Source organism: Malaclemys terrapin, chromosome 2 (genome assembly GCF_027887155.1).
Source record: "Malaclemys terrapin pileata isolate rMalTer1 chromosome 2, rMalTer1.hap1, whole genome shotgun sequence".
Classification (NCBI taxonomy): Eukaryota; Metazoa; Chordata; order Testudines; family Emydidae; genus Malaclemys; species Malaclemys terrapin.
Genome location: NC_071506.1, coordinates 128,116,513 through 128,143,051, shown reverse-complemented (window position 1 = coordinate 128,143,051; position 26,539 = coordinate 128,116,513). Strand labels below are relative to the sequence as shown.

Below are 26,539 nucleotides of genomic sequence, written 5' to 3'. Positions count from 1 at the left end.
TTTCACCTCCGAAGTGCTGCAGTATTCACAGCTAAACCAGCATTCTCAGGTTCATCTCCCTTCCCAGGACTGGGAGGGTTAGGGTAGTTGGGTATTTCTCCCCAGCCACCTCCCAGGTGGAGCAACAGAGACCGAGCTCAAGTGAGAAAGGCGCTCAGATAGCAGTGACAAGCATGGCATAGATTAACGAGGTAGCTCAGAGACAGTGAAATCTGTACAAGAGACTTTCCTTACAGGCATTCTCCGGCCTTAAGGGACCACCCACAGCATCCCCATACATGCAGTATAAATCTTCTCTACCTTTATTTGCAGGCCCCTTCCACGAAGCAACCAGTTTTTATTGCCCTTTTTGTCACTCAAAACCAGGGCCGGCTCCAGGCACCAGCTTGGCAAGCAGGTGCTTGGGGCAGCCACTCCGGAGAGGGGCGGCCCGTCCAGCTATTCGGCGGACAGTCCCTCACTCCCACTTGGAGCGAAGGACCTTCCGCCGAATTGCCGCCGCAGATCGCGGCTTTTTTTTTTTTTGGCTGCTTGGGGCGGCAAAAACCTTGGAGCCGGCCCTGTTCAAAACAGAGATTGCTGGAGAAGCTATTACATTGTGCAGGGTGATTCCATCAGAGCAGCCGCTGGGAAGTGCCCAGCTCTCCCTGGGCAGCATGTGCTGCTGCAGGGCTGAACTGCAGAGAGTCTGGATAAGCGAATGCTGGCTCGAGGGGAGAGCAAACTGGGTGTGAAAGGCTATTCCTTGGCTGTACAGGGAGGGTGCTGTGCAGCCTTTGGCCATGGCTACGCTCCGGGCCTCAAGCTATCGCTCTGGGACAGCTGCTGGGAACACAGAGTCAGAAGCTCGTCTTGAAAAAAACCCAACCAATAAACCTAACGATAAACTTGCTCAGTTGGGTCCCAATCCAACAACTCCCATTGGTTTCAGTGGGAGAGAGACGAGGCCCTTCTGGAACACAGGGCTGGACCAGGCCAGGCCTCCAGCAAACATGCACAGTCCACCTGTCTCCCCGCCGCAAGGTACATTTCCCAAAGTCAGCAGGATTGATGCTAGCCTGAACTGAGACCGACTCAGAGAGGCAGCTGCAAAGCTGGGAAAAACCCTGCGGTGCCTATAGCCGCTACTTACACTTCAGCATCTTGACTGCCACTTTAGTCACTCGGTTTGGCTTGTCCTTGTCCAAGCCGATGGCTTCAGCGAGAACCACCTGCCCAAAGCAGCCTTCACCCAGAGGCTTACCCAGGATGAGCCTAGATGAAAGGAGAGAAGAAGGTAAAACAGAGGAGGAAGGATGCAGCTCGTGTCTGCAGAGTGAGATACACTCACACAGAACGGGACTCAAGAGGTAACTCTGCAGAAAAAATGCAACTCCTGTCTGCAGGCAGACAGACTCAGAGGGTGTCTTGCCATTTCTGTGGCCACTTGCTTATGATGGCATCGCTCCCCAACTAGCAACATTCAGCATAAAGTCTCCCCTGCCTGTTTCCCTTTGGATCACACTGGTTATTTGAAACAATACGCCCTGGGTACGGGCAGGACATCGAGACATACCCCAAGTGCAGCACAGAGCCAGCTGGTAACATGCTTGGGGAAGAGGGTTGTCTGAGAGACAGCTACTAGCATAATATACAATGCTATGTCAGACTGGCCAGTGTGGCATCCAATCCCGCTGCAAAGAGGAAGTTCCCGACAGTCTCATGGCACAGAGCTAGGCCTGAGTCTCCAGGACTGTTGGGCAGTTCTGAAGCATCATGCTCTGCTTGGTTCCAAGCTAACGGGACCCTGGTGAATTCCAGGCACTGGGCCTGTTTGGAGCCCCATGCCAAGTTGTCCTGGTAGGGCTCAAAGACGCTGCCTCCCATCCAGGAGCAGACACCTCACAGCCCTGGCCAAACATTCACTTTTTGTTCAAAGTGCCAAAAATCTAGAGATTTAACTGCTCCCAACTGTGGTTTTCCTTCCTCAGACATCATCCCAGGCACTTTCCAAGGTGTCAGCTTCCAACGGGGAGCAGTTAGACAGCAACCTCCAGATCCACGCCACGCCCCCCAGCAGCCTCCCCCCTCCCGGTGGCAGAGTTGCAGGCGTAAGACAGAGTGCCTTTGGAAAACCGAGGTTGCACTGAGGCAAACGGGAAAGTCCCACCCTGGAGGCAAGTTCCTGATGGGAATGCGTGCTCCCCTGGGAAAGGCAGGGCCAACGTCATGGGTATGCCTGGGACTGGGAGAGGACATTGTGTGGGTGACACTGCCCCAGTGACTTCAGCACAGACTCCAGCAAGGCCGTAAGCAGGAACACACATAATGCCCTTTGCAGGCTGGAGGAGTCTATCTGCGGGCTAAGGAGCCCAGCACAGCTCAGGACACATTTTTTTTGCATATCAGGATGCGTTCTAATGGAGAGTTATACAATTAGAAAACAGCAACTTCAGGAGAAGGTTGTAATCAATGCAGTGCAGCTAAGGCTGCTGGAGAGAGATCGATTCAGGTTCCAGGAAGCCCTCACCTTCCGTAGATTTGAGTGTGGGGGTTGATCTCTCCGCAGGGCTGGGAATATTCTGAGCACCTGCAGCGGCTGGGGGAGCGAGAGGGGCGGAGGTTTCATGGAGGGAGTTATCACACAGGAAGGCGCAAACCTAGCAGTCATTTCTCTTAGCTATTTGAAACCAATTTCAGACGTGACACAGCAGAACAGGCACACGGAGATGCGCAATGCTCCCTGCTGCTGGTCTGGAAGCAGCAAGGGTAGGAGGGAGATGCACATCGGTCCCTGGGAGCATATGCTCACCCTGAGGGCAACACTCCCAAATGGCTGTTTCAGGGAGGAACACACCAGCCAGGAGTCCTCCTCCCCATTAGCATAATTAAGGGACATGATGTGCTAAGGGCCTGATCCAGCAGGAGCCTTTCCTTTGACTTCAGTAGCATTTGGATCAGGCTGTGGAGGAACTGCGATCAGATGTAGGAGCCAGCTAGATACAGAAAGGCCGGGGTCGCCCCTCTGTGGAGCCCAGTGTGAGAGAGTGCATCACCTGTCCCTGGGGAGCTCCCACCGAGGATCTTCGGGAAGCTCATATTCCGAGACGCCTGCCAGCATTGGGGTACCGCTGGAGGAGAGCCGCGAGGGCCTGACAAGCATCACCCCTGAGTTCATGGAGGAGCTGGAGTCTGCTGACACCTGCAATGGGAGAGCCAAGGGACAGTGGGTTACCTTCAGGAAGCACCTGGGGTGCAGACATGCTTGGTTCTAGTAAGGAGAGGAGCTGCCGACCAAAGTGCTTTAGTTACCTGCTGGAGGCGGAGAGCCCCCTCTCTCCCGGATACTGAATCTGCTGCAGCATGCAGTCGCCTGGCCCTTCTCTAGGCACTTCAAAGGGCTTTACAAACACCAGTTATGCCTCACAGCCCCCATGGGAGGAGGTTGGAATCATTATCCCCAAGTTACAGGTGCTGTGACTTGCCTAAGGTGGCAGAGCCAGGGACACAGGGCCGGCTCCAGGGCACCAGCCCTCCAAGCATATGCTTGGGGTGGCACCTGGAGGGGGGCGGCGCTCACCCCAGGAGAGCGGAGCCGCGGCCGGGCTCGCTGCCCTCCTCCCAGCGCTCCGGCCGGTCGGGGAGAGCGGAGCCACGGCCGGGCTCGCCGCCCTCCCCGCGGCGCTCTGGCCGGCTGGGGAGAGTGGGGCTGCGGCTGGGCTCTCCGCCCTCCTCCCGGCGCTGCAGCTGCCGGGGAGAGCAGAGCCGTGGCGGGCTCGGCGCCGTCCTCTGGCGCTCCAGCCGGCCGGGGAGAGTGGGGCCGCGGCCGGGCTCGGCGCCCTCCCATGCTGCGCTCCCCGCCGGGGGGCGGCGGGAGGCTTTTTTGCCTGGGGCGGCAAAAAAGCCATAGCCGGCCCTGCAGGGACAGAAGCCAGGAGTCCTGGTTCCCACTTCCCTGCTCTACCCAACTACTCCTTTTGCCGTAGAATGGACATGGACACAGCTGCAGACCCTTTTCCCCTCTTCCCCAGATGCAGCAGAAGGGACAGGAACATCAGCTCTCAGATCGACTGAGTCACCCCTGATCTTGTGCCCTATACTGCACCATCCGATCTGGTCTGATTCCTGGGCTTGGTCGCTCATTCCCTAGTGCTGGAGGAGCAGCATGCTCAGCCCCTGGAGGTAACTGCTCTGCAGCAAACCCCTTCAGCTCTCCCTGCTCTGCAGCAAACCCCTTCAGCTGATCTAGGTGAGGGCTTAGCAGGGAGCTTCAACTTGATTACAAGCCGTTTGCTTGTGACACGGGACTGAGGAAAAGACCAAGGACACCCTCAAAAAGCTAACCCAGTATAGAACCCCCCCAGTTTGCATGCCAGAGGAAGAACACGGCGTTCTGCACAGATCTAGCTGCAATCCTGGCCCCATTGGCATTACTCCAACACGGAGTGGGACTAAATTATTTCTAATTAACTTCCTCTAGGCTGTGCTGATATCGTAAAATCTACGGCCCATGGAGCCCTTCCAGCCACTCAGTGTATAGGCCACGCTCCCCCCGTCAAATATTAAATTGCCACAAACCCTTCCAGATCCCCCCCATGACCCTTACTGACCCGCCGTAAATGCCAAGAGAAGAGGGGAAGATTCACAGAGGTGCCTGCTCAGGGTTGCTCCCACCCACCATATACAGAGAAGGGCCCCTCCCGCCCCACTCCCAGATCCTAGGACCTCCTTGATTGTAGCAAGGGCCAAAGGAATAAGCACAGAAGTACAGGAACAAGAGGCATTTTGAAGTGCAGCTGCCCATGCCTTTGTGGCTGGGCCCTCACGGGGGCCTCGGGATGGGCAGCCCCAAGTCACTGTTTCTAACAGGACAGGAATTATTCTTATTTGGTGCAGTGCAAAAGGGCCTGTTAGCTCGAGAGGTGAGGGCTTGTCTGTGCCAGGGGGCCCCAGGTTCAAGCCCCGTAGGTGAGCCAGCTCCAGAGGCAGGTTGCACATGCTCTAGTGAAGTGGAACCAGATCTGACGTGGCAGGTCTGGACAGCCACATTTAAACAGCCTGCTGAAAACAACCCTTCTACACCCTTTCCATCCACAGACCTCTATGTGCCAAGCACCATGATCCTCAGATTGCAGGTAAGGAAACTGAAGCAGAGGGCGGCAGGGGACTTGCCCAAGGTCACAGAGCAGGTTAATGACCAAGCTGGAAATAAAAGCCCTGGCTCTTCATCCTGTGCCTTTTCCACTAGCCCATGTTGTGGCAAAGATGTGACACAACGTTAGGGGAGAACAGATATTTTTGGGCTGGGGGAATTTTTTTTTTTTAAAACCATCATTACAGTCTGCCCACTTGCCCCCACCCCTGTGCCCATCTCATGTCGCCCCTCCCCACACTGGCTTTTCTGACTCATTCTTCGTCCCTCTCTGGCCCAAGCTAAGAAATTCCACACTGCTGATCGACACACTTTCCCCAGGGACCATAATCAACCAAGCCCCGGAGATCCTGCTCAGGTGCGGCACTGGGAATGGCAGCTCTCTGGATCGTAGCAGTCTGGCTGGACCAGGGGAAGATCTGTCATCCGGCCACACCACCCAGGCTTACCCCTGGGGAAGGGAGAACTGGGCCCAAGCAGAGGCATGGCTGGGAGATTCGGACATGGGTCAAGTGAAGACGTCAAGTGGACATCTGATGGAGAGCTATGGGATATGAAAATGTGTCTCTCACCCACAGAAGCAGAGCCAGTAAAAGATACTACCCCATGCGCCTTGTCTCTCTAGTGAACGGCATGCATGTGAGTGTATATGAGGGGTGGTTGTCTGTTGACTTAGAAAATCGGGGGGGTTAAAGAGGTTTTGTAGCTTAGAAACATGGCAAGAGATCAGCTTGGCGTTTAACCCAATCCACCTGCAACTCTCTTACCAAGCCTACCCACACCCCCTACTCTGCGGCTTTGCTTTGCAAGCAATCCAGATTGCACTTCGGTCCCCGCCACTCAAATAACATGTTCCCCTCCCTTCGTTCCTCCTCCTGACCCCCAGAGAGAGGATCCTCCCCTGGCTGTTTGTGCCGCTGGCCTGTGCTAGCTCAGACAGGACTGGCGGTCAGGGCAGCGTTGCTGGGCAGGCAGCAGGGGCTCTGAGGACAGGCAATACGTGCAGTCAAACCCCCTATCTACTTTCTGTTACCTGTCTGCGCAGCGGGATGCTCTTGGCCAGCTTGTGCACGGCCAGCTGGCTGTTGAAGTCGGTCTTCTTGGTGGTGCTCTTCATCTTGTAGATAATGACGGTCACCACCATGCAGGAGATGAGAAAGGCCCCTGTGCAGTAAATGATGATCTCCAGGTACAGCGACGAGGTCATCATGGCCGGCCTGTCTTCAATAGCTGGGTCAGCGTGAACAAGGCATTAGTACTGCAAATCCTTCACGGGGCGGAGTGTTAGAACGGGGGGAGCGACGCCCACCCGCAGAGATTGTGATGGGCCATTCCTCCCCTCCTGGCCCACAGAGGCTCCAAGCACCAGGCAAACAGCTGAGTCCAAGCCAGGCAAACCTCCTGGCTCCAGCTATCTCGGGGTCTGAACCCTGTCTAAACAGAACAGGACACACAACCCAACGTACAGCAGGGACCAGCCGAGGCCAGCCACCTCCTCGCTGCCCCAGCATTCCTGTGCGCACGAGTGACCGTGTGGTGTTCTCGAGCTGCCTCGCCACGCTGGTCCTCAGCCAACCAGAGCTTGGAGAGACACGAGGAACGAGCACAAAGCTTTATGTAAAAGGGCATGTATCCCCCCCAGCCCCACCCCACCATAAGCAGATGTTGGCTGGTAGGAAAGAAGCAGCTGAGGGAACTTGAGACCAAATGGCCAGGCAATGCAGCCCAGAGAGGTCACAAATGCACGTGTCTGAGAGTGGAGTAGCGAGAGGAGGCACGGCTGTAACCTCCTCTAAGGAGCCGGGATTAAATGAGAATTACAAACATACATAAAAGTGGGTAGATATATTGAGCTGAGAACTTCTGGGACTTCCCATGGGTCCCTGGCTAGTGGCAGGAGACGATCAGGGGCAGTCAGGGCAGGAGTCAGAATCAGAGTCTGAATGCCAGAGCCATGGGTCGAGGCAGGTCAGGAATCAGAACCAGATGATCTGGAATCAGGGAAGGCAGGAGCAGGGCTACGAGTGAGGCTGGGACAGGCCTGGAACAAGGCCAGGTGCAGGGCACAATATAGGCTGGAGCAGGGCTTGGAGCATGGCAAGCACAGAAAGGCAGAGAATCCACAGGCATCTGCATTGAGCAGCCTGCTGCTGAGCTTAGAAAGAGGCCTGCTAGCTTCCTAGGCCCTGTGGCCGGCCCCTGCCCCGTGTGGCCCAGCTGTGCTCGTTAGGCCATCACAAGATTGAGCAAGCGCAGCTGCAGAGCCTCCCCCCGGTAGCTAGAGGAGCAAGAGGCTGTGCTGGGCATCCAGGGATCCTTCTGGGATGGTATTGACTTCATTTTAACCCATGCAGGCGTTGCAAAGCAGCATGTACAGAGGGGCCTGGCCCAGGCCTGGCTTGGGGACGCCCCCTTTCCGTTCATGGTGGGTAAGAGCAGGAGGGGATTCGGGGACATGCACCTTTGAGGATTTTCCTACCCAGCCTGAGCTGGGACTGTAGATTTCTAGGGGACGTTACCAGGAACAACGCTGGAACAGGCCAAAATAAAACGCTGTCTTTGTGAGACTGCAAACAGTTTGAACAGGAGTCACAGGCATTAAAAAAAAATGACTATGGGGGCTTTTTTGTTTTGTTTTTTAAATGGTCCCTAGCAGCCCCTTAAATAGGGTTACCATACGTCTGGATTTTCCCGGACATGTCCGGCTTTTTGGGCCTCAAATCCCCGTCCGGGGAGAAATCCCCAAAAGCCGGACATGTCCGGGAAATAGGAAGGGAGGGCCCGGTGGTGCTCGGCCGGGGCCGCTGGGGCTGGGGCGGGCGGTGCTGGGCTGGGGCCGGGGGCACGGGCACTCAGCCAGGGGCCGGCACCCCAGGGCCCGAGCCGAGCTGGGCGGGAGACGCTGAGGCCAGAGCCTCTTGGCCTGGGCCGGCCGGCCACCGGAGGGAGCCACTCGGCCAGGGGGGCCGGATTGGGCCGCGCCGCACCCCACCCGAGCACCAGCTTACCTCTGCCTCCCTGTTTCAGGCTTCCCGCAAACATTTGATTTGTGGGAAGCAGGGGAGGGCGAGGAGCAGGGGGCGGAGCGTTCAGGGGAGGGGGCAGAGTTGGGGCAGGCCGGGAAAGGGGCGGAGTTGGGGCGGGGCCAGGGCCCCATGGAGTGTCCTCCTTTTTAAAAATTAAAATATGGTAACCCTACCTTAAAGAGAGTTTCATTTCATCATGAGACAAAACCTGCCCCCTCCCCCAGGGACTGAACTGCAGCAGAACCCCCCCAGCTGAGTCGCAGCGAGAGCGATGGAAGTTCAGGAACAGTTTCAGCGCAGTCACAGCCAGGGACTGCGGTGTATTACGCACGGCACCACAGCCGGGGCAGTGAGGACACTGGAGTTGCAGTTCATTAAGACACAAGTCCCCCCAGCCCAGCCCAGCCCTCCCCCCAGAAAAGCAGAGAGCCTCAGAGAAGGCATTAGAGGGAGTCCAAGTCTTTCGTGCTATACCCCACTGGAGAGAAGCAGCCACCATCTCCTGTTCAGATCCCAGAGCTCTGAACGGGGCAGGTCTGACAAGGGAGAAGTGGCTGATAACGGAGAAAGTTTTTGTATGAAAAGCACCACCAGGCGTACCCCAAAAACTTCCTGCAGCTGCCAGTTATCAGGCCTTGTCAGGGAAAGGGAAGCAGCATGCACAGGGCATGGCTGAGCCAGACCCATGCCAGGGCAGGAGCACAACCTGCCCACAGAGGGCTCATGCAGAGGAAGTAGCACCTGTCACTGCAACCCCAGCACCCAGGGGCCAGGTTCCTCCTCAGGGCAAGGCCAGGGCTACTGATGCTCAAACCACCACAGGGGGTCGGTGTGGGGGGCAGGAAAGGGGGAGACAGCAGCATGAGGCATGCGGGCTGCAGCTGACCCATCACTTTCCCCAATTTATTATTGGTTAACTTAGTTCTATTTGTGAGGGCTCGGGGGACCAAGGGGACCAGGAACCTCCTCCACGGTCCTCTTCTTTCACCCTACTATCAAAGGCCCGGTGTCAGACTGAGCAGCGCTTCCACTCATGATGGCTTCAGAACCAGTCTGTGCTGCCCCCGGGCTGGCAAGAAGGGTCTGAGAACTCCTCTGCCTCCATAGGCTGCAATCCCCGCTCCCAAACTCCCTCCAGGTGCTGCCATGTGGCACTGTGACACCCACTGCATCCCCTCTTCCGCTGAAACCAAGGGGCAGCCGCTTGGGAGCCAGAGGCCTGGGTGGTTCCTAAAAACACTGTTATCGCCCTGGGCTAATGCATCGGCGCTTTGGTCAGCCGGGTTGGGGGCACAGGGAATGGGAAACACTGGCATTGCCTGAGAGGACAGAACCAGCCTGTTCTAGTCGGACTGAACCACCGGTTACACGTAAATCAGAGATATGCATTGCCTCGGCCAGGGAGAGAGCGGGTGGGCATGGCCACCAATTCTGAACTGTCCCCAAGGTGGGGAGAGGCAGGGCCCTGGCACCAAGCGGAGAGGGTACACACTCCTGCCAGCTCCAGCATGGGAGACAGCATTAAATTACCCCCTTGCTTTGGATTCTCACCAGCAGGAGCTGTACAGGGAGATGCAGCATGAGACCCCCTGGGGATGGGTTGAGTCCTAACTTGTCACCAAGGCAGAGTGGCTGAGAGCACTGCCCTTGCTGGGGAAGCCGGGTGTCTAGGTGTGGAAGAATTGACTGGCAGGCTCTGTGCTTTCCCCAGGGCGGGGAGGAAAGGGAAAGCCCAGGCTCTCTCCCAGGCTGCAATGCATAGTTCATCAGACATGGAAATGAGGTGGGGAAAGGACAGCAGAAGGAGGAGTATGTACCTTCGAGAACTGTCAACCATGCAGAGTGATGGGAGATCCCAATAGAATTACCCGCCAAACATGTATACTCCCCAGCATCCTCAAATGAGACATTCCTTAAGTGAAGGACTTCCATTTCTTTGTCTGTTGTGTTAACTCCAGCCGTCTAGAAGAAAACAAATGGAAGCAAAAAACGGACAAGCAAACGACATGAGATCTTCTAGGAACCAAGGTGGAGGAGGGGGGAGGAACGTGCCCTGGTGTCTCATTTGCAAGACCCCCGGGTAGCAGAGAGAGACCACTGTAGACCTGTTAAAGAGACCCTTAGGACGACCTTTGATCCAGGCTGACCTAAGGAGATGTTTGTTAAAACCCTTCACCAAACTGAATTTCCTGCCCATCTGAACATGCTGGTGATGGGCTGCATGGAAAAATGGACCTCAGGAAGAAGGGGCCGGCTTAGTTTCATGCGACACAACTGCACAAGGGGAAGCGATGAGATTGCGGAGAAACATGATGGAAGACAACATAGCTGAAGGAGTGGGGTTTGGGTAGGGAGATGACAGACTGTGAGATGGAGGGGAGAACACAACACTGTATTGTCACAGTCAGATCTGGTGCATAGATCGAGGTTTGAAAGCGAGGAGACATGAGCAAAATATGGCTGAATCACGTCTTTATTTTGGAGGGGATCTAACTCAGCAAAGATCCCAAGCCCAGATGCGCTGAAAAAGACGCAGCTGGAACAAGAAGTAACAGCTTGTGTTTCACCAGGAAGATGCTGAGATGGTTTAGATGCACCTATCCAATGTGTTTTGCTAATACAGTGAGAGCGCGCAGGGGAGAAACATCCAGGAGGGGAAGGCGGGCAAGCAACACAGAGCACAAAACTAAACTGGCCACTGCGAGTATTTTTCCATGGCTTGTGGCACCAGAAATATAGCAGAAACAAGAGAGCCCAGAGTTTTGTTTTCCACCGCTAGGGACTGACTGTCCAAGTAAGATCCCAGTTGGTGTTCTTCAGTTTACCTTTTGCCATGGGTCTGGTGACAGTGAGCCACGCAGACTGGTTAGCCTCGCCAATATAATTGGAAACCTTACAAATATACTCCCCGCTCTCGGCCTCTGTCACATTATACAGGGTCAGCACCTCCGCATCAGAGCTATTAATTCCTGAGTGCTAGAACAAACCAACAACACAGGAGTCACATTGACACAGTCGGACATTGCAGCCCCAAGATCAACATCAATCACATCATCAGTGCCTTGCCCAGACGCTGAATCAAGGGGTGACTAGCGCAAGTCCTCTGTGCCCCATCCCCCATATCAAGCAGTGGTGGTGTCTGTTTGCAGAAGTACAAGGGTCTGATAACAAGCCAGACACACACAGCCCCGAGGTGCCTATAGGTTTAACGAAGAAGGGCTTGTGCATTGAAACAGCTGACCGATGCACTGGCTTATGACAATTTGGTGATCAGTGCAGGAAGTCAGCAACAGCACAACCTTTCTCCCCTCCCTTTGAATTAACACATGGGCACTCCCAGAGCTCCCAGATGAATGAACATGCCCTGCTTGACAAGGAACAGATTCGGGGTGGGGTACCAAGGTGGCCATGAAACCACTGGATAAAGGGCACAGTGGGTTGCTTTAAGTGGCACAGACTGGTGTTAAGTACAACACAGCAGAGAGCCATGTGCAAGGCAGGGTTACATCAGCTGCTTCTGCTCTCTGCTGTGCAGCAACTTGGCTCTCTTGAAGTGGAATTCCAGGCTTGTGGTGGGGGCTAAGGGAGCCGGGCTCACCTGAGCTATTATCTTGCTTTCTACATTCGCTATTTTAAAAATAACAATTCACAGAATAGGACTGACCCTGCCCCAGCCCGCTGCATCTCTGAGCATGCAGATCCAAGGGCCACTGAATGCTTCACTGACAGTCTGTTCCTGGGCCAGTTAAGACAACCCCACTCTCTGCTTCCCAAGTCACTCTACACCAGTGTATTTAGTTTAACTTGGTGCTTCGGGGAGGGCATCTCTCATCCACATTCTGCTGAAAAGACTAGCACCTTCCTGACCTACCCACCCACTATCCTCTGCTCCAGGCTTTGGAGGGAGGAGAGAACAGAAGAAGGCTCTGCATGTCCCATCGTCTTGGCTCAGCTGGTCAGGAGACTGATACCTAACCCAGTCTGAATGGTAGCAAACATCATCCCTCTGCCCCGTTCCTGATACGCCAGTTCCATCCCAAATGGCTTCCTCCCCCAATTCATCTCCACCTCACCAGCTCCATTCCCGGCTCGTCCTGTGAAGGAAACTAAACGGGCTCACCCAGAATGGGACGTTACCTTCAGGATCTGCACGTAGGGTAAGTTATCGGGTCCGATCTTGCTGCCATTGACCTCTATGTGCTTCAGCCACTGGATGTGGGGCTGTGGGTCGCTGTAAACTTTGCACACAAACTCCACATTGCTGCCCAGGGCCACGGTCTTGTTAGCGGGCAGCCCAGCTTGGAGGATGGGCCGGTGAGGTGATCTCTCTGCAAGACATGGCAAGAGAGGGGATGGTCTCACAAAACCAGGGCGCCAAGTCCAGCAGGCCACTAAAGAGCAGCTCTGGGTGACCCGGACATTGTTCTCAATCTCACGCACATACACTTTGCTAGAGAAATGATCTTTTCTTGTCTATATTTTTTACGATGCTTCTTGCAGCCCTGTAGACTCTATTACTTGATGAGGACTCGTGGCTGGGATTCTACATAAAAAGACTAGTCTTAGCACATCATTGGCTACGTCTCCGTCCATCCCGTCCCAAACTTGTATCCCGCCCCCACCCCCAAGCAACGCACTTCTACCAGAGCCTGCTTGAGAGCTTAGATACAGGAGGGCACCTCCTGAGTGACAGCACAGCAGTGGGGGCATAGAGTATTATCATCACTCCCTCTTTCGCTTCCTCTCCCGCCGCCTGGGAAGAGCATGCTGCCAACTGGACTGGGCCCATAGGGATCTAGTTAATTATCAGGCGGGTTTGACCTGGTGTCTGGCTATTGGTGGAAGCAGGCCATTTAAATCTACCTAGGTAGATACTTCTTGACACCTCTTCTGTGTGTGCAAAGTGAGAGAAGGCTGGCTAACCTAATTGCCTTCTATGATGAGATAACTGGCTCTGTGGATGACGGGAAAGCAGTGGACATGTTATTCCTTGACTTTAGCAAAGCTTTTGATACAGTCTCCCACAGTATTCTTGCCACCAAGTTAAAGAAGTAGGGGCTGGATGAATGGACTGTAAGGTGGATAGAAAGCTGGCTAGATCGTCCGGCTCAACGGGTAGTGATCAATGGCTCCATGTCTAGTTGGCAGCGGTTTCAAGTGGAGTGCCCCAAGGGTCGGTCCTGGGGCCGGTTTTGTTTAATATCTTTATTAATGATCTGGAGGATGGTGTGGACTGCACTCTCAGCAAGTCTGCAGATGACACTAAACTGGGAGGCGTGGTAGATACACAGAGGGACCTAGACAAATTAGAGGATTGGGCCAAAAAAAACCTGATGAGGTTCAACAAGGACAAGTGCAGAGTCCTGCACTTAGGACGGTAGAATCCTAGGCACTGCTACAGACTAGGGACCGAATGGCTAGGTAGCAGTTCTGCAGAAAAGGACCTAGGGGTCACAGTGGACGAGAAGCTGGATATGAGTCAACAGTGTGCTCTTGGTGCCAAGAAGGCTAACGGCATTTTGGGCTGTATAAGTAGGGGCATTGCCAGCAGATCGAGGAACGTGGTCGTTCCCCTTTATTCGACATTGGTGAGGCCTCATCTGGAGTACTGTGTCCAGTTTTGGGCCCCACACTACAAGAAGGATGTGGAAAATTCGGAAAGAGTCCAGCGGAGGGCAACAAAAATGATTAGGGGTCTGGAGCACATGACTTATGAGGAGAGGCCAAGGGAACTGGGATTGTTTAGTCTCCAGAAGAGAAGAATGAGGGGGGATTCAACTACCTGAAGGGGGTTCCAAAGAGGATGGAGCTCGGCTGTTCTCAGTGGTGGTAGATGACAGAACAAGGAGCAATGGTCTCAAGTTGCAGTGGGAGAGGTCTAGATTGGATATTAGGAAACACTATTTCACTAGGAGGGTGGTGAAACACTGGAATGCGTTACCTAGGGAGGTGGTAGAATCTCCTTCCTTGGAGGTTTTTAAGGCCTGGCTTGACAAAGCCCTGGCTGGGATGATTTAGTTGGGAATTGGTCCTGCTTTGAGCAGGGGGTTGGACTAGATGACCTCCTGAGGTCCCTTCCAACCCTGATATTCGATGATTCTATGATTCTAAGGCAGAAATAGAAGTGCCAGAGATCCCTGAAGTCCACTCGACTTTGCTATTGATTTTACATGAAAGGTGGTCAGATGCCCAGGTGATGGATAGCAGTATAAAACCGTTAGACAGACAGACAGAACACAATAACAGGACAAGAGACCAGCCCAAAGCCCTGGGAGCAACCTCACTCAATGGGACAACAATACAAGTGAGGCAACATAGAGCTACTGAAAACACAGGCCTGTCCCCAGCCTCCAGAACAAAACTGCCACGCTCGGCCAGAGCACAAAGTAGGCCCTAACCCAAGCCCGTATGCGGGCAGGGACGCAGTCCCAGCCCCTCGCTCTCTCTCGTGCTGCTCGGGGTCAGAAAGCAAGCAAGCATGAACAAGACAGACGTGGATTCAAAGCGAATGTAGCTTCCCAGAAACAAAGAGAGTTAGGCCCATGGCAGCAGCAGGGAAAGGCCCTGCCGCCAGCCACTGCCTTCGCATCTTCACTTGGGAGGTGACAACACAGGGATTAAGGGGTTATTTTTTCATGGCGAGCGGCCGGAGCCAAGATCTTTTTCATCCCAGCCAGTCACTTATTAAAAATACGAAGGGAAAGCTTCACCGGCTGCCTTCCCCTCTAATCCCTCTCACTAAGGAACCTTGACGAGCGGCCCCCTATATCCTAAAATCACACTCCAGTTCCCGAAGTAAGTATCACAGGACCGGCACAGCCCCTGCCAAGAGCTCCCCTCTGCTCGCACTCACATCCGCCTTGAATTACACAGCACGCTTTCTGCGGTGCCTCAGCACTCCCCCCTCTGATGATGCAGGCAGGCCTCAGCCTGCTTCCTGTCCCGAGCGCCGCTTGAGGCCTAGCTAGAGGGCTACAGCCAGGGCTGATCACTGAGGAGGGAGTTAGGAAGAGGCCAAGCGACAGCTGGTTTCTCTGACAAGGGGGGAAAGAAAGGACAAAGCTGATGATTTAGAGCCCCAGCTCTGGTCGGAGCTGTCAAGGCCTGTGCCTCTAACCAATGCAGCAGGTGCCTAGAGATGCTGCAGGTAGCACCTGGAAGCCAGCCTGGCTCACTGGAGCTCGCTCCACACTTGAATTTCCACCTGGGAAAGGGTGAAAAGGGAAGAGTTGTTTTAATTCATAGTGAACTCCCATCCTGCCCTCTGATCTCTTGCAGTTGCCACTCTGCCTGGTGCCAGAGAGGAGGGGAGGCGGGCGTGGCTTCCTAAGGGCAGGAGAATGTAGCTGGCAGGGAATACAGATGTATCTCGGAAGGAGATACATGCCACATACGGATACTGTGCGGAGGCAATGGTGGCCTCTGTTCAGTGAAGCTTCTTGGAGGAAAGGGGATGGAGGAGACTCTGGGCCTGATTGCAATGGGATACAAGGTAAATGCTGGTAAACCAGTGCAGCAAGTGGGAGTGCGGACACTGGAAGGATTCGAGGCCTGCTCTCCTATGCATACTCTGCTTTCACCACCCATCCTCTAGCGCGCACACCACACTCACTAACATGCAGCTCCTACTACCACGGATATTCCCTCTGACTCTGTCCCTTTGCCTGCAAACCAAGTCTGCATCAGAGCCCAGGCTTTGCCTTTCCTCCAGCAAGGGAACAGCAGCACAGAGGAGATGAAATACATCCAGCACTAGCAGTTCTGAGCAGCAAGAGCTGTGGTGGCTGATTTTATGATTCCGTGTCCGCTCATTGCCTTGATAGCCAGGCCCGCAAGGAACAGTCCCTCCAATGGAGCGGCACTGGCAGTGCCATCAGATGTGTCCCCTTGAAAGCAGAAAGTGGGCAAAGGATTAGCTTTGGACCAGACCGGAGTGAGAAGATGACAGGATCTGCCTGGAGTCTGGCTGGCGATATTCTAGCTGAGATCTCACTGCACTCAGCGCTGGGTGTCTGGGATTTCCTGCCACTTGCCACGTGACTGGAATCGGGTCCCTTTTCCCATACGTAGCCAGGATGAAATGGAAGCGCCACTATGCTGCATTGTAGGTGTCAGTGCATGGGGCCGGGCCTGGATACTTGGTGACCAAGCCTTCCTGAGCTGGGGCATTGCACGGAAGGATTCACATGGGGCTCCTAGGGGCAGGGCTAGCCACTAACCTCCAAAGGGATTTCCAACAACAGGGGCCCCAAAAGCCCCTTATGAAACCAAACTAAACAAGCCACCCAACCAGTTCTGATTAGTGACTTTCACCGCAGAGGGCAGTTCCATTCCAACAGTCTTACAACAAAAGGGCAAAGGGAAATCAAGCAGGGGGGAGACCTTTCCTTCCCAAGGATGGACAAGGGCATCGCGGCCCCACACAGATGACTCTCCCCCCAATGCCTTTCTGGGCCTGAAGTCAAGCAAGGGATCAGGTGAAAGGCCAGACCGAGAGAACCCCTGGTTTGCTCCTGGGGCCAGCAGAAGCTGGAGGAAATGCCGCTGCTCCAGAGAACAGCCACCGGTGCACTGTGTGGTGAATGGGGCGGATCACCCTCCCCAGCACAAACAGAAACCGAGTGTTTGCAAAGTGGAAAGGGGGCACGGACAGGTGAAATTCTTGTCAGGGAATGTGGGGGAGGGGGATAAACATGGCTACCTATTCATCCGAGGTCAAAGGTCAAACAAACCCAATGAGGACCTAGCTGATTAACAAAGAGCCTGCCACTGCGGTGAGTGAGCATTAAGAAACCCCTTTGTTCCCCCTGCTGACTATTCCCTTCAGTTTGCTCAGTGTAATCAAATTAAATCACATTTTTAATGGTTCATTTACTGGCATTTAGAGCAGCTCCACATGTGCAATTGCACAGACTAGCCTTCCCAGCTGGGAATTAAGGCTCATAAGATGATAAAAAAAAAAAAAAAAGGGTTCTGTCTGGACAACAAAATTATTTTAACTAAAATTTAAAAAAACAAAACTAAAAACCAAACAACCAGCTCTGAGGCCAGGCCACCCCTCCCATCCCCCAAGGGAGACAAGCTGAGCTCTCGGGAGACAGAAGAGATGAGTCTGATTATAGTTGGGGCAAGTGACAATTAAAGGGGGGAAGCAGAGTCCATCCAGATGCCTAGGTGCTTATGTAGCTCCTGGCAGTGCAGTATCCGAGTGCCACCCAGTAACAATTCCAGAAACAAGCTCTCTTGCCCACCTGCAGGTGTAGAAACTGGGGGAGGTCACTGATTGAATTGTAATGCGAGGGAGCGGACCTATGCAGGCAAGGAGCTTGTGGAGGGGAAGCTGAGCTGACGGAAAGGGTTTTGCATTTGGCTCAAAGTACTGCGAGGCCCGCGGGTTCTTCTTCACCCTGATGGGAGCCCCCACTGGAGGCGTCTGGGCGTCTTCCTGGATTAGCCAGAGTGGGGTTTGCGTTCCCCTCCCAGAGGTGAGACAGCCACTGGGAGCTCGCTGACTGTGACGTTGTGCTCGGGTATAACACCCCGGCCTTCTTTGGGGAAGTGAACATAAGAACGACCATACTGGGTCAGACCAAAGGTTCATCCAGCCCAGTATCCTGTCTACCGACAGTGGCCAATACCAGGTGCGCCAGAGGGAGTGAACCTAACAGGTAATGATCAAGTAATCTCTCTCCTGCTGTCCATCTCCACCCTCTGACAAACAGGGGGTGGGGACACCTTTCCTTACCCATCCTGGCTAATAGCCATTAATGGACTTGACCTCCATGAATTTATCTAGTTCTATTTTAAACCCTGTTATAGTCTTAGCCTTCACAACCTCCGCAGGCAAGGAGTTCCACAGGTTGACTATGCGCTGTGTGAAGAAGAATTTCCTTTTATTTGTTTTAAACCTGCTGCCTATTAATTTCATTTGGTGGCCCCTAGTTCTTATATTATGGGAACAAGTAAATAACTTTTCCTTATTCACTTTCTCCACATCACTCATGATTTTATAGACTTCTATCATATCCCCCCTTAGTCTCCTCTTTTCCAAGCTGAAAAGTCCTAGCCTCTTTAATCTCTCCTCATATGGGACCCGTTCCAAACCCCTAATCATTTAGCCCTTCTCTGAACCTTTTCTAATGCCAGTATATCTTTTTTGAGATGAGGAGACCACATCTGTACGCAGTATTCAAAATGTGGGCGTACCATGGATTTATATAAGGGCAATAAGATATTCTCCATCCCTTTTTTAATGATTCCTAACATCCTGTTTGCTTTTTTGACCGCTGCTGCACACTGTGTGGATGTCTTCGGAGAACTATCCACGATGACTCCAAGATCTCTTTCCTGATTAGCTGTAGCTAAATTAGCCCCCCATCATATTGTATGTATAGTTGGGGTTATTTTTTCCAATGTGCATTACTTTACATTTATCCACATTAAATTTCATTTGCCATTTTGTTGCCCAATCACTTAGTTTTGTGAGATCTTTTTGAAGTTCTTCACAGTCTGCTTTGGTCTTAACTATCTTGAGCAGTTTAGTATCATCTGCAAACTTTGCCACCTCACTGTTTACCCTTTTCTCCAGATCATTTATGAATAAGTTGAATAGGATTGGTCCTAGGACTGACCCTTGGGGAACACCACTAATTACCTCTCCATTCTGAGAATTTACCATTAATTCCTACCCTTTGTTCCCTGTCTTTTAGCCAGTTCTCAATCCATGAAAGGATCTTCCCTCTTATCCCATGACAACTTAATTTACGTAAGAGCCTTTGGTGAGGGACCTTGTCAAAGGCTTTCTGGAAATCTAAGTACACTATGTCCACTGGATCTCCCTTGTCCACATGTTTGTTGACCCACAAGATCCAACCTCTTCTTGGCCTGCAGCCGACAGGAAGGGACTCACTACAGTGCCTCAGGCTAGCAGCAGTGCAGAACTTCACCCCACCCCAGGACTGCCCTCCACTGTCCAGTTGGGATATCAGCTCAAGTCCTGATATGGGCCCAAAGAGGAGACAGCAACCAGCTGACACCTCACCTGAGAGGTGGGCTGAAATCTGACAACGGTCACCGATTCCAAACGCCACATACAGCGAGGTGCCTAGAGCTAATTATAGAGCTTTGAGCAATTCCTTTCCACAGGGATGTGCTAAGGTTTCTCTGGTCCTTGACCCAGAACACCTTTCTCCCAACTGGGGCCTCAGTCCCAGAGCTCAGGTTCCCAGCATCGCCACGGTTTCCCCTGTCTTCGAGTCAGCCTCCACAATCCCCATCTAGAGCCCTACAAGAGCATCCCCGGGCTGCAGAACATCATGTGCACGGCTACAGCTGAACAGAACAGGACCTCAGGGGAGCCCCCTCCTCTGCACAACCATGACCCCTTGTGCTACATTTATGGTTTGCATCACTGGTTTCCCAGGGACATACTTTTCCAATTTTCCTTCTTAACCCTCTGCCCAGCTCAGCCTTTCTCACCCACTACGTCGAGCTGGTAGGTGTGGTTGATGCTCCCATATTTGTTCTCCACAATGCAGGTGTAGTTGCCTTTATCGGACGGCACCACTGAGTCCATGATGATGCTCCAGGTTGCGTAGCGGACCTAAGGAGGCAGGAGAGACGACAAAGACAGTTCAATGTGGTTATTGGCATACAGCTTTATCATCTGCGTACTCCAAATGGTATGGTGAGGAATTAGCAGCCCCAGACCATGCCAGGGCTGCGTTTGATAGAACAAATGCCCTTGAATTCCAGAGCACGTCAAAGCCATCTCTGACCCCTGGGCCTCATGTTCTAGGCAGGCCATAAATCTCGGCTCAAGGTCACCTTTACCCGTTGCTACAGGGGGATGGTAATCACTCCCAGCTGTCCCAGGACAGACGCGACACAGAGCCATCTGCATCTGGAAACATGATGTCAATGGAGTTTGATGGGCTGGCACTGACTGCAGGAAACCCCTCTCCAGGTAGTCCCAGCCTGCCCTCCCGCCCGCAGCATCACAGGAGCAGAATCTCACCACTCCAAACTGTCTCGCGTCTCTCAAAAGAGACTGCCCCGGCCTCTGCTACTCCCATGTCACTCAGATAAGCACTCCTCCCTAGCCAGTCCCCACTCCCACGCAGGAATCAATTCCCAGTTCAGCAGACAGGACAGAGCCTGGGTATCGGGGCACATCCCTGAGTCACCCCCCGCAACTCCCTGACTTTTTCCCCTTTTATGGGCAGTCCTCTTCCCACCCTCGCCCCCAGGGCCAGCACCTCCACACCCGACTGCAGGGGGCTCTCTGTCACATGAGCCCCTGAGTGGAAACAGGGATTAAAAAGCATGCAGGTGAGCAAGGGTTCTCCTGCTGATGTTCCCAGGGGGCTTCATGAAACTGTAGGCCAGACTCCACCCCATGCATTTCACAACACCGCAGCAAGCTCTGAACAGCTCAGCATGCTCCAGGCAGGGTAGCTGAGACATGCACCATTGCAATTGCAGCATCTTGGAGCAGCAAAACTGTTTCCTGCCCTCCCAGCCCCAAAGCATCCCAGATCTCGGCTGTTTGGCTTGGAGAGGGTGAGGGGTTTTTACTGTGGATGTCCCATGCTGGACTAGCGTCTCCACTATAGTTTCCTGGGCCCTGGAAGCTGAGCTCCTTCTTCTCAACACGGCCATGTTCACTCCTGAATAAAACTACCTTTGTCACTGCTGGATGAAAGCAGGATCCCAAGAAGCAGCTTCTCCTATCGAGACCTTCTCTGATACCAGCTTCATGCTGGTGCTGTTGCATTCCTGGCTCCCAGCTGGATTCCAGCCCCATTATCCCACCTCCCCATCCGGGCATTGCATTGTGTGCCCAGGCCTTCACCTTCCAATTACAGCCAGTGTGCCACTGTCAGAGTCAGCTCACAGCAACAGGCAGGGGCAGCAGGAGCTTCCCACAGCACAAGGACACAATGCAGACACTGAGCCCTAGGCGCCTCTGTAGCCTCTCCAGGCACTGTCACTGCAGAAATGCCATACGGTAGCAGGGTGATTTAGGGTGGCATTTGGGGAATGGAGAAGCATTTTCTTCCTGTGCTTACTGAAAAACTGGCTTGCCCTGGGAGAAGGTGCTGGCCGGCCTCGGTTCTGTCCTGAAACTTTTCTCAACAACTGTTGTGAGTCACAATTTATACAGTTGTGTCTTTTGCCCCCAGGTACATCACGGACTTCATGTGAACAGCACCACTGAAAGGCAGCCAGCACTAGCCTAGGAGGGTAGGGTCCAGGGAGACCAGCCAGGAGATGAAGCACCACCCCATTGCTATGGAAAGTGCCCAGGCATCTAGCACTCAAAGTCGTTTACAAGAGACACTCCCCTCCTCTGCACCATGAACAACCCAGGGATCAAAACCTCCTGGCACGATGGGGCTCTTTCCAAAAGGTGCAAGGTTGAGTCGGCCCTGCTGGGATTTGAACTTTGGAAGCCCAGTTGCTTCAACAGTGATGCATGAGAGGAAGACTGCCCTTGGGTTAAGGACACTGGAGGGGAGCTCAGAAAGCTAGGGTTCTTATTCCTGGCTCTGGGTGATCTTGGGCTACCCTATGCCTCAGTTTTCCATCTGTAAAAAGGGCTACGAGTACTTTCTTTCTCCTACCCTGTGTCTCGTCTATTTAAATGGTCGGGAAGGGCAGGAGCACTCTTACTATGTGCATGTATGGGCAGCAAGTGGCACAGTGGGGCCCCGATCTCAGAAATAATAATAATGACAAACCTAATATAGGAGGAGCAGGTAGGGAAAGGTGGTGTCATTGATGAAGGTGTTTTCCTCGGAGTCCCATGAGCACCAGGCGGGTCGGATTGAAAGCGTACAATTCCAGGGTGTTACAAGGATGAAATATTACTAACATACGCCAAGGAGACTCTCCTGGTGTCCATGCCACACCCGTTCCCTGCCTGAAAGGCCAGTCTCCCTCTCACCTTTGATTCCTTAGGACCAGCCAGGGGAATCTTTGAGCAGATAGCTCTGCTCCAGCATGTAATAAAGTGAGCTTAGCAGAGTCATGATGTGGCTGATTTCCTGGGGTTTGTGCCAGCACCTTGCTGTACCCTAATGGGACATGGGCCAAATTTCATTTGCACAATCAAATGCATGAGTCAGTGGCCAGTGAATAATCAAACTGCTAGCTGGAGGGGAGCGCAGAGCAGAGGGCTGACTCAGAGAGTCTCTCTCGCAGGAGAGGGCAAGATCTTCTGGGAGACCTGAGGCTCCTATCCTAAGCATAAGGAAACACACTACTCGAGGTAGCAGCCGCTGCCACCAGGTTACCATACTGGCCACACAACGTTCCTTACTTGCGTCTCTGTGGCTGGGAAACCACCTCCCACAACAGATCTATGGCTTATCTGTTTCCTTCCCTGCAGCCCTGAACGGGGAGCTCCCACTGTGCTCCGGAGGAGCTGACACAGGTGGGAATCCTTGTCTCCAGCAGAGAAAGGCTAATTCAATAGCACACAAAGCCATCCAGCTGTTCTAGAAGTTTTTCAAGGCCCAATACACGGGCCAACTCAGCCAGGCAAAACCAAAATGTAGTTGCTACAAATGACTAAGAAAAACAAGAGTGCATCAATGGAGCTCGATTTCACTTTCGATAAAGAGTAATTATCATCTGAAAATGGCACAGACCCTTCTTCAAATTGGTTTGATTCAGGAGAAATGAGGATAATTATTTGATGCATGAATCATGGATTGTGTCTCATTAAAGCCATTATTGATTCCTCCTGAGAGACCTTGACCAACACTTCAGTTTTAAAAAGAGAAGGAAAAAAGGACAGTTCTTCCCTCTGGCTACTTCGGGAGGAGTTTTATGGATGCAGGAGTCTATGCAGTGGAGCTGTGGTGGCAGCACTGAATCGTTCAGCACTGAAACACGTTGTTCTCCGGGCAACCAAAGGAGGAGTGTCAAAACCAGACAGCAGAACGCCCACACCCACTGCCAGAACGCCTTTCGCTTCTCCAGAGGTGCAACCACACCACTCACAGTAGCTTTAAAGATGACAGGGAAATGCTCCCCTAGCAATCACAGGGTAAGCTGTGCCCTCCAATATTGTACAATAGCGACTGCTAGAAAGAAACAGAGCAGCAAGTGCTCTCTCTCTCTTTTGGCTGTCGGACTCCAGCGCTGGCCGTCCAGGGAGCCTGCATAGTGTTCCCAGGTCCTCTCCTGCTTTGATTTGAACTCAGAGCCCCGAACAACAGCTTTGTTACAAGAGAAAGGAAACAGTGAGATACCAGCCCCACACTCCTTGGAGAGCTCCAGAGTCTAAGGCTCCATTCGCCTGCTTCAGTTCACTCCCAGACAGCACATCCCTGGCAAACAACAGACCCGCATTGGAGCCAAGTGGCCTGTCCTGCTCTTCCTAAGGGAGACAAATATCAGGGAGTGAATTATGGCCCGAGAGCTGGGCCTGGGAGACTTTCCCAAGAAACCTGTCAGCGTGGGCCCCCTACTGCTTCTGCTGGCCATATTGTTGCCCTGTAATAAAATCATCCCCCATCCCCTGCAGTAACTGGGCTTGTCCTATAACAGCCCCGCTGTGGGAAGAACCCAGAGAGTTCCCCGGAGTATCACAAATGAGGAGGGGAATCTGATGCAATTTGTGTGCAGATCAATACAGAAGGGGAACAAAAAAACCCAATGTCAAAGCTGGGCAAGAGAAACTCATTTCAGCCTTTCTTCCATCCCCTCTCCGATAACGCATACTAGCGCAAGCTTGACCCATCAGCAGGTCACCCTCACAGGTCTGTTTTGTAACCTGAATGTTACAGGGGCCCATCTGTCCCTGCTGGGAGACTGCAGCCCAAATGAGCAGCCTTCCTGGTGCATGCTAATCTGCAACACCCATTCACTTTCCCCCCCAAAGCAATGGTTTCAGTTCAGGTTCTTATCTGACTCCTCTTTCTGTAGCTTGGGAGGTGCCAAGATACATTTAGAGATGCAGCCTCACCATACCCCTGGGAGATGGAGAAGGTTTGTTACCCCCATTTCACAGGTGGGGGAACTGAGGAACAGAGAGGTTAAGTGACTTGCCCAAGGTCACAGAGGGAGTCTGTACCAGAGACAGGGAGTTGAACCCAGAACTCCAGAGGCCCAATCCAGTGCTTCCACCACATGTCCATCTTTCCTCCTCCTCAATGCACTTTTCAATAAGAATTATTTGTACCAGAAGCCCAGAGCTCACAACCCAACCAGCACCACTCCAGTATCACTCCCACAGTGCTCCACCCTGCAACAACAACCCAGCACGCACATATACTCCCCCCTGCAGTGACAGCTCCAGTGCACAGACAGCCCCGTGCTCACAAAGTATTCTACATCACCACCACCCTGTGCAAAGCTCATTCACAAGCAATCCTACAATAACAAACCTATGCACACGTATCCAGTGGGGATAGAATCCAATACATTTTCAAGAAGGAGGCGTTTTATATTCAGGTTCTCAAGGGATTATTATAAACAGCAAAGGGGAAACAAATCATTTTAGAAAGTTAGAGAAATGTCTCCCTGGGACTCTCCCCCCACTTTATAATCCTGCAGGCTGTTGGGCGACCAGCATTGAGAGAACTTCCCCTTCCAACCTACCTGGACACACAAGAGAGATGCTGCTGCTTTTTCCAGAACAGGATACTTGGGCCCAATCCTCAGCGGGTGTAGGCTGGCAGAGCTCCATTGCAGGGAATGGAGCTGTGTGGCAGGCAGTGAAATAAGGCCAGTTTACCCCAGCTGAGAACCTGGCCCTAAAGAGAAAGGCTGACCCTAGAAGAACAAGAGCCCCCAGGGGGGCATTCAGGACTGCTCACTTTATGCAGCTCCTTGCACCATGATACTGGGAGCCTGGGGTTGGAACTTGGTGCCTATTCACTGCAGTGTTGGGTGCACAAAGAATGCCAAAGACCCTGCCTGGCAGAGCCCGTTAGCTTCAGACAGAGAAAATCCCACAGCCTCTGTGCTCCAGACCAATCCATACCCTCTATCTGCATAGCACCCCCATTCCTGCTCACCTTGTATCCACCGATGCGGTGGTCGGGCTTGAACTCCTTGCCGTTTTTCAGCCAGCGCAGCGTGGGGCTGGGTGTCCCGCTCGACGGGCACTTGAACTTCACCGTTTTGGCAGCTGGGACAGCATGGAGCTTCTTCTCCATCTTCTCGGGGTATGTCCAGTAGGGAGCCACAGCCACTGAGCAGAGAGAGGCGAGTCAGCACGGGGGAGGACGCAGACAGGAGGGACCCGCGGCTCAGTCGCTGGCACTGGGACCTCACAGCGGGCCATGTGCGCTTGGAACTTCCCCTGCAGGCTGCCCAATGCCCCCAGTGCAAATGGGGCACACTGAGTTGGACGCCATCCCTCTGCCCCAGCCCCCGCTCCTGGCTTAGGGGAAGAACAGAGTCTGATGGCTGCAAAGAGGTTCGTTGTAAAAATAGCTGTGAAGGAGAGGAAGGGCCAACATAGCCAAAGGGAGAGCCCGAGACAAACCCAGGGAGGTCCAAAAGCTGCCACCTGCACTAGTATCAGTTCTTTCTAGAGCCCCTCTCAGCTGGATGAGCACCCAGGCCCTGTTAACAGGCCACCGGCTGCCTGCAGTGCAACCCGAACCCCAGCCTGTCGCCGGGCAAGATCGTGGCTCCAGTAGCCTAGAAAGTCTTTGATCACTTGTGTCACACGGTCACTGGAGATGCCTGTCCTGCACCCGGGGATACACTCCCTTCCAGCCCCAATTATGCTTTTCAGCTGGGACCAGGACTCCTCCGTGGCTGGATTTGCCTTGCGAGCTTGGAAGCAGCATCTGCAGCTGCTAATCTGAGTGTGATTGCAGTAGGAGGGCTTGGGGGACAGGGAAGGGGCAGGACTTTTAAAAATACTGAAGAGTATCCTCTCTGGTTTAACCCTGCAGTCAGGTGGGCCAGGAACCTGGAGCTACAGTGGATTGTAGACAAGACATCCTACCCCAACCAGACAGATCATGAACACGTTTCAGGCAAGGGAAGGACACACACAGTATTTTAGCAGCACCCTCATTCAGACTAAGGGCTTGTCTATCTGGAGAAATTTACTGGCATAATTATACTGGGATAATTAGACCACTATAGTTAGGGCACTATAACTCCCTGGGTGGACACTCATTCTGGAAAATTATACCGGTGAGTTATACCAGAATAACTCCAGCAGGATCCTTCTCCCAGTATAATTATGCCAGTAAATTTCCCCAGGTAGACACACCCCAACTGGGATATTGGCAACACCAGGAAGCTAGAGGTTTACCTGGCCTGCCCAGTTGGTGGGTGCTCTGCCCTCCCCCCAGCCCTTGCGTTCTCCAGGTGGGACTGGCTGGAGTAGGAGTCACTTCCCAGAGCA

The 26,539-nt window shown here is 53.2% G+C and overlaps 1 protein-coding gene across 4 annotated transcripts in view; it reads right to left on the bottom strand.

Annotated features, from left to right (window-relative positions):
* FGFR1 (fibroblast growth factor receptor 1) overlaps nucleotides 1–26,539 on the bottom strand; it is a 76,577-nt gene that overhangs the window by 10,724 nt on the left and 39,314 nt on the right. For 2 of the 4 annotated variants that reach the window (XM_054017382.1, XM_054017384.1), the window contains 7 exons: nucleotides 25,188–25,363; nucleotides 19,636–19,759; nucleotides 12,295–12,485; nucleotides 9,975–10,119; nucleotides 6,159–6,361; nucleotides 3,036–3,181; nucleotides 1,133–1,254 (listed from right to left, as the gene is read on the bottom strand). In XM_054017382.1, the coding sequence (XP_053873357.1) occupies nucleotides 1,133–1,254; nucleotides 3,036–3,181; nucleotides 6,159–6,361; nucleotides 9,975–10,119; nucleotides 12,295–12,485; nucleotides 19,636–19,759; nucleotides 25,188–25,363 (1,107 nt within the window). The remainder of the gene's footprint in view (nucleotides 1–1,132; nucleotides 1,255–3,035; nucleotides 3,182–6,158; nucleotides 6,362–9,974; nucleotides 10,120–12,294; nucleotides 12,486–19,635; nucleotides 19,760–25,187; nucleotides 25,364–26,539) is intronic. The other 2 variants (XM_054017383.1, XM_054017385.1) reach the window with 1 other exon arrangement.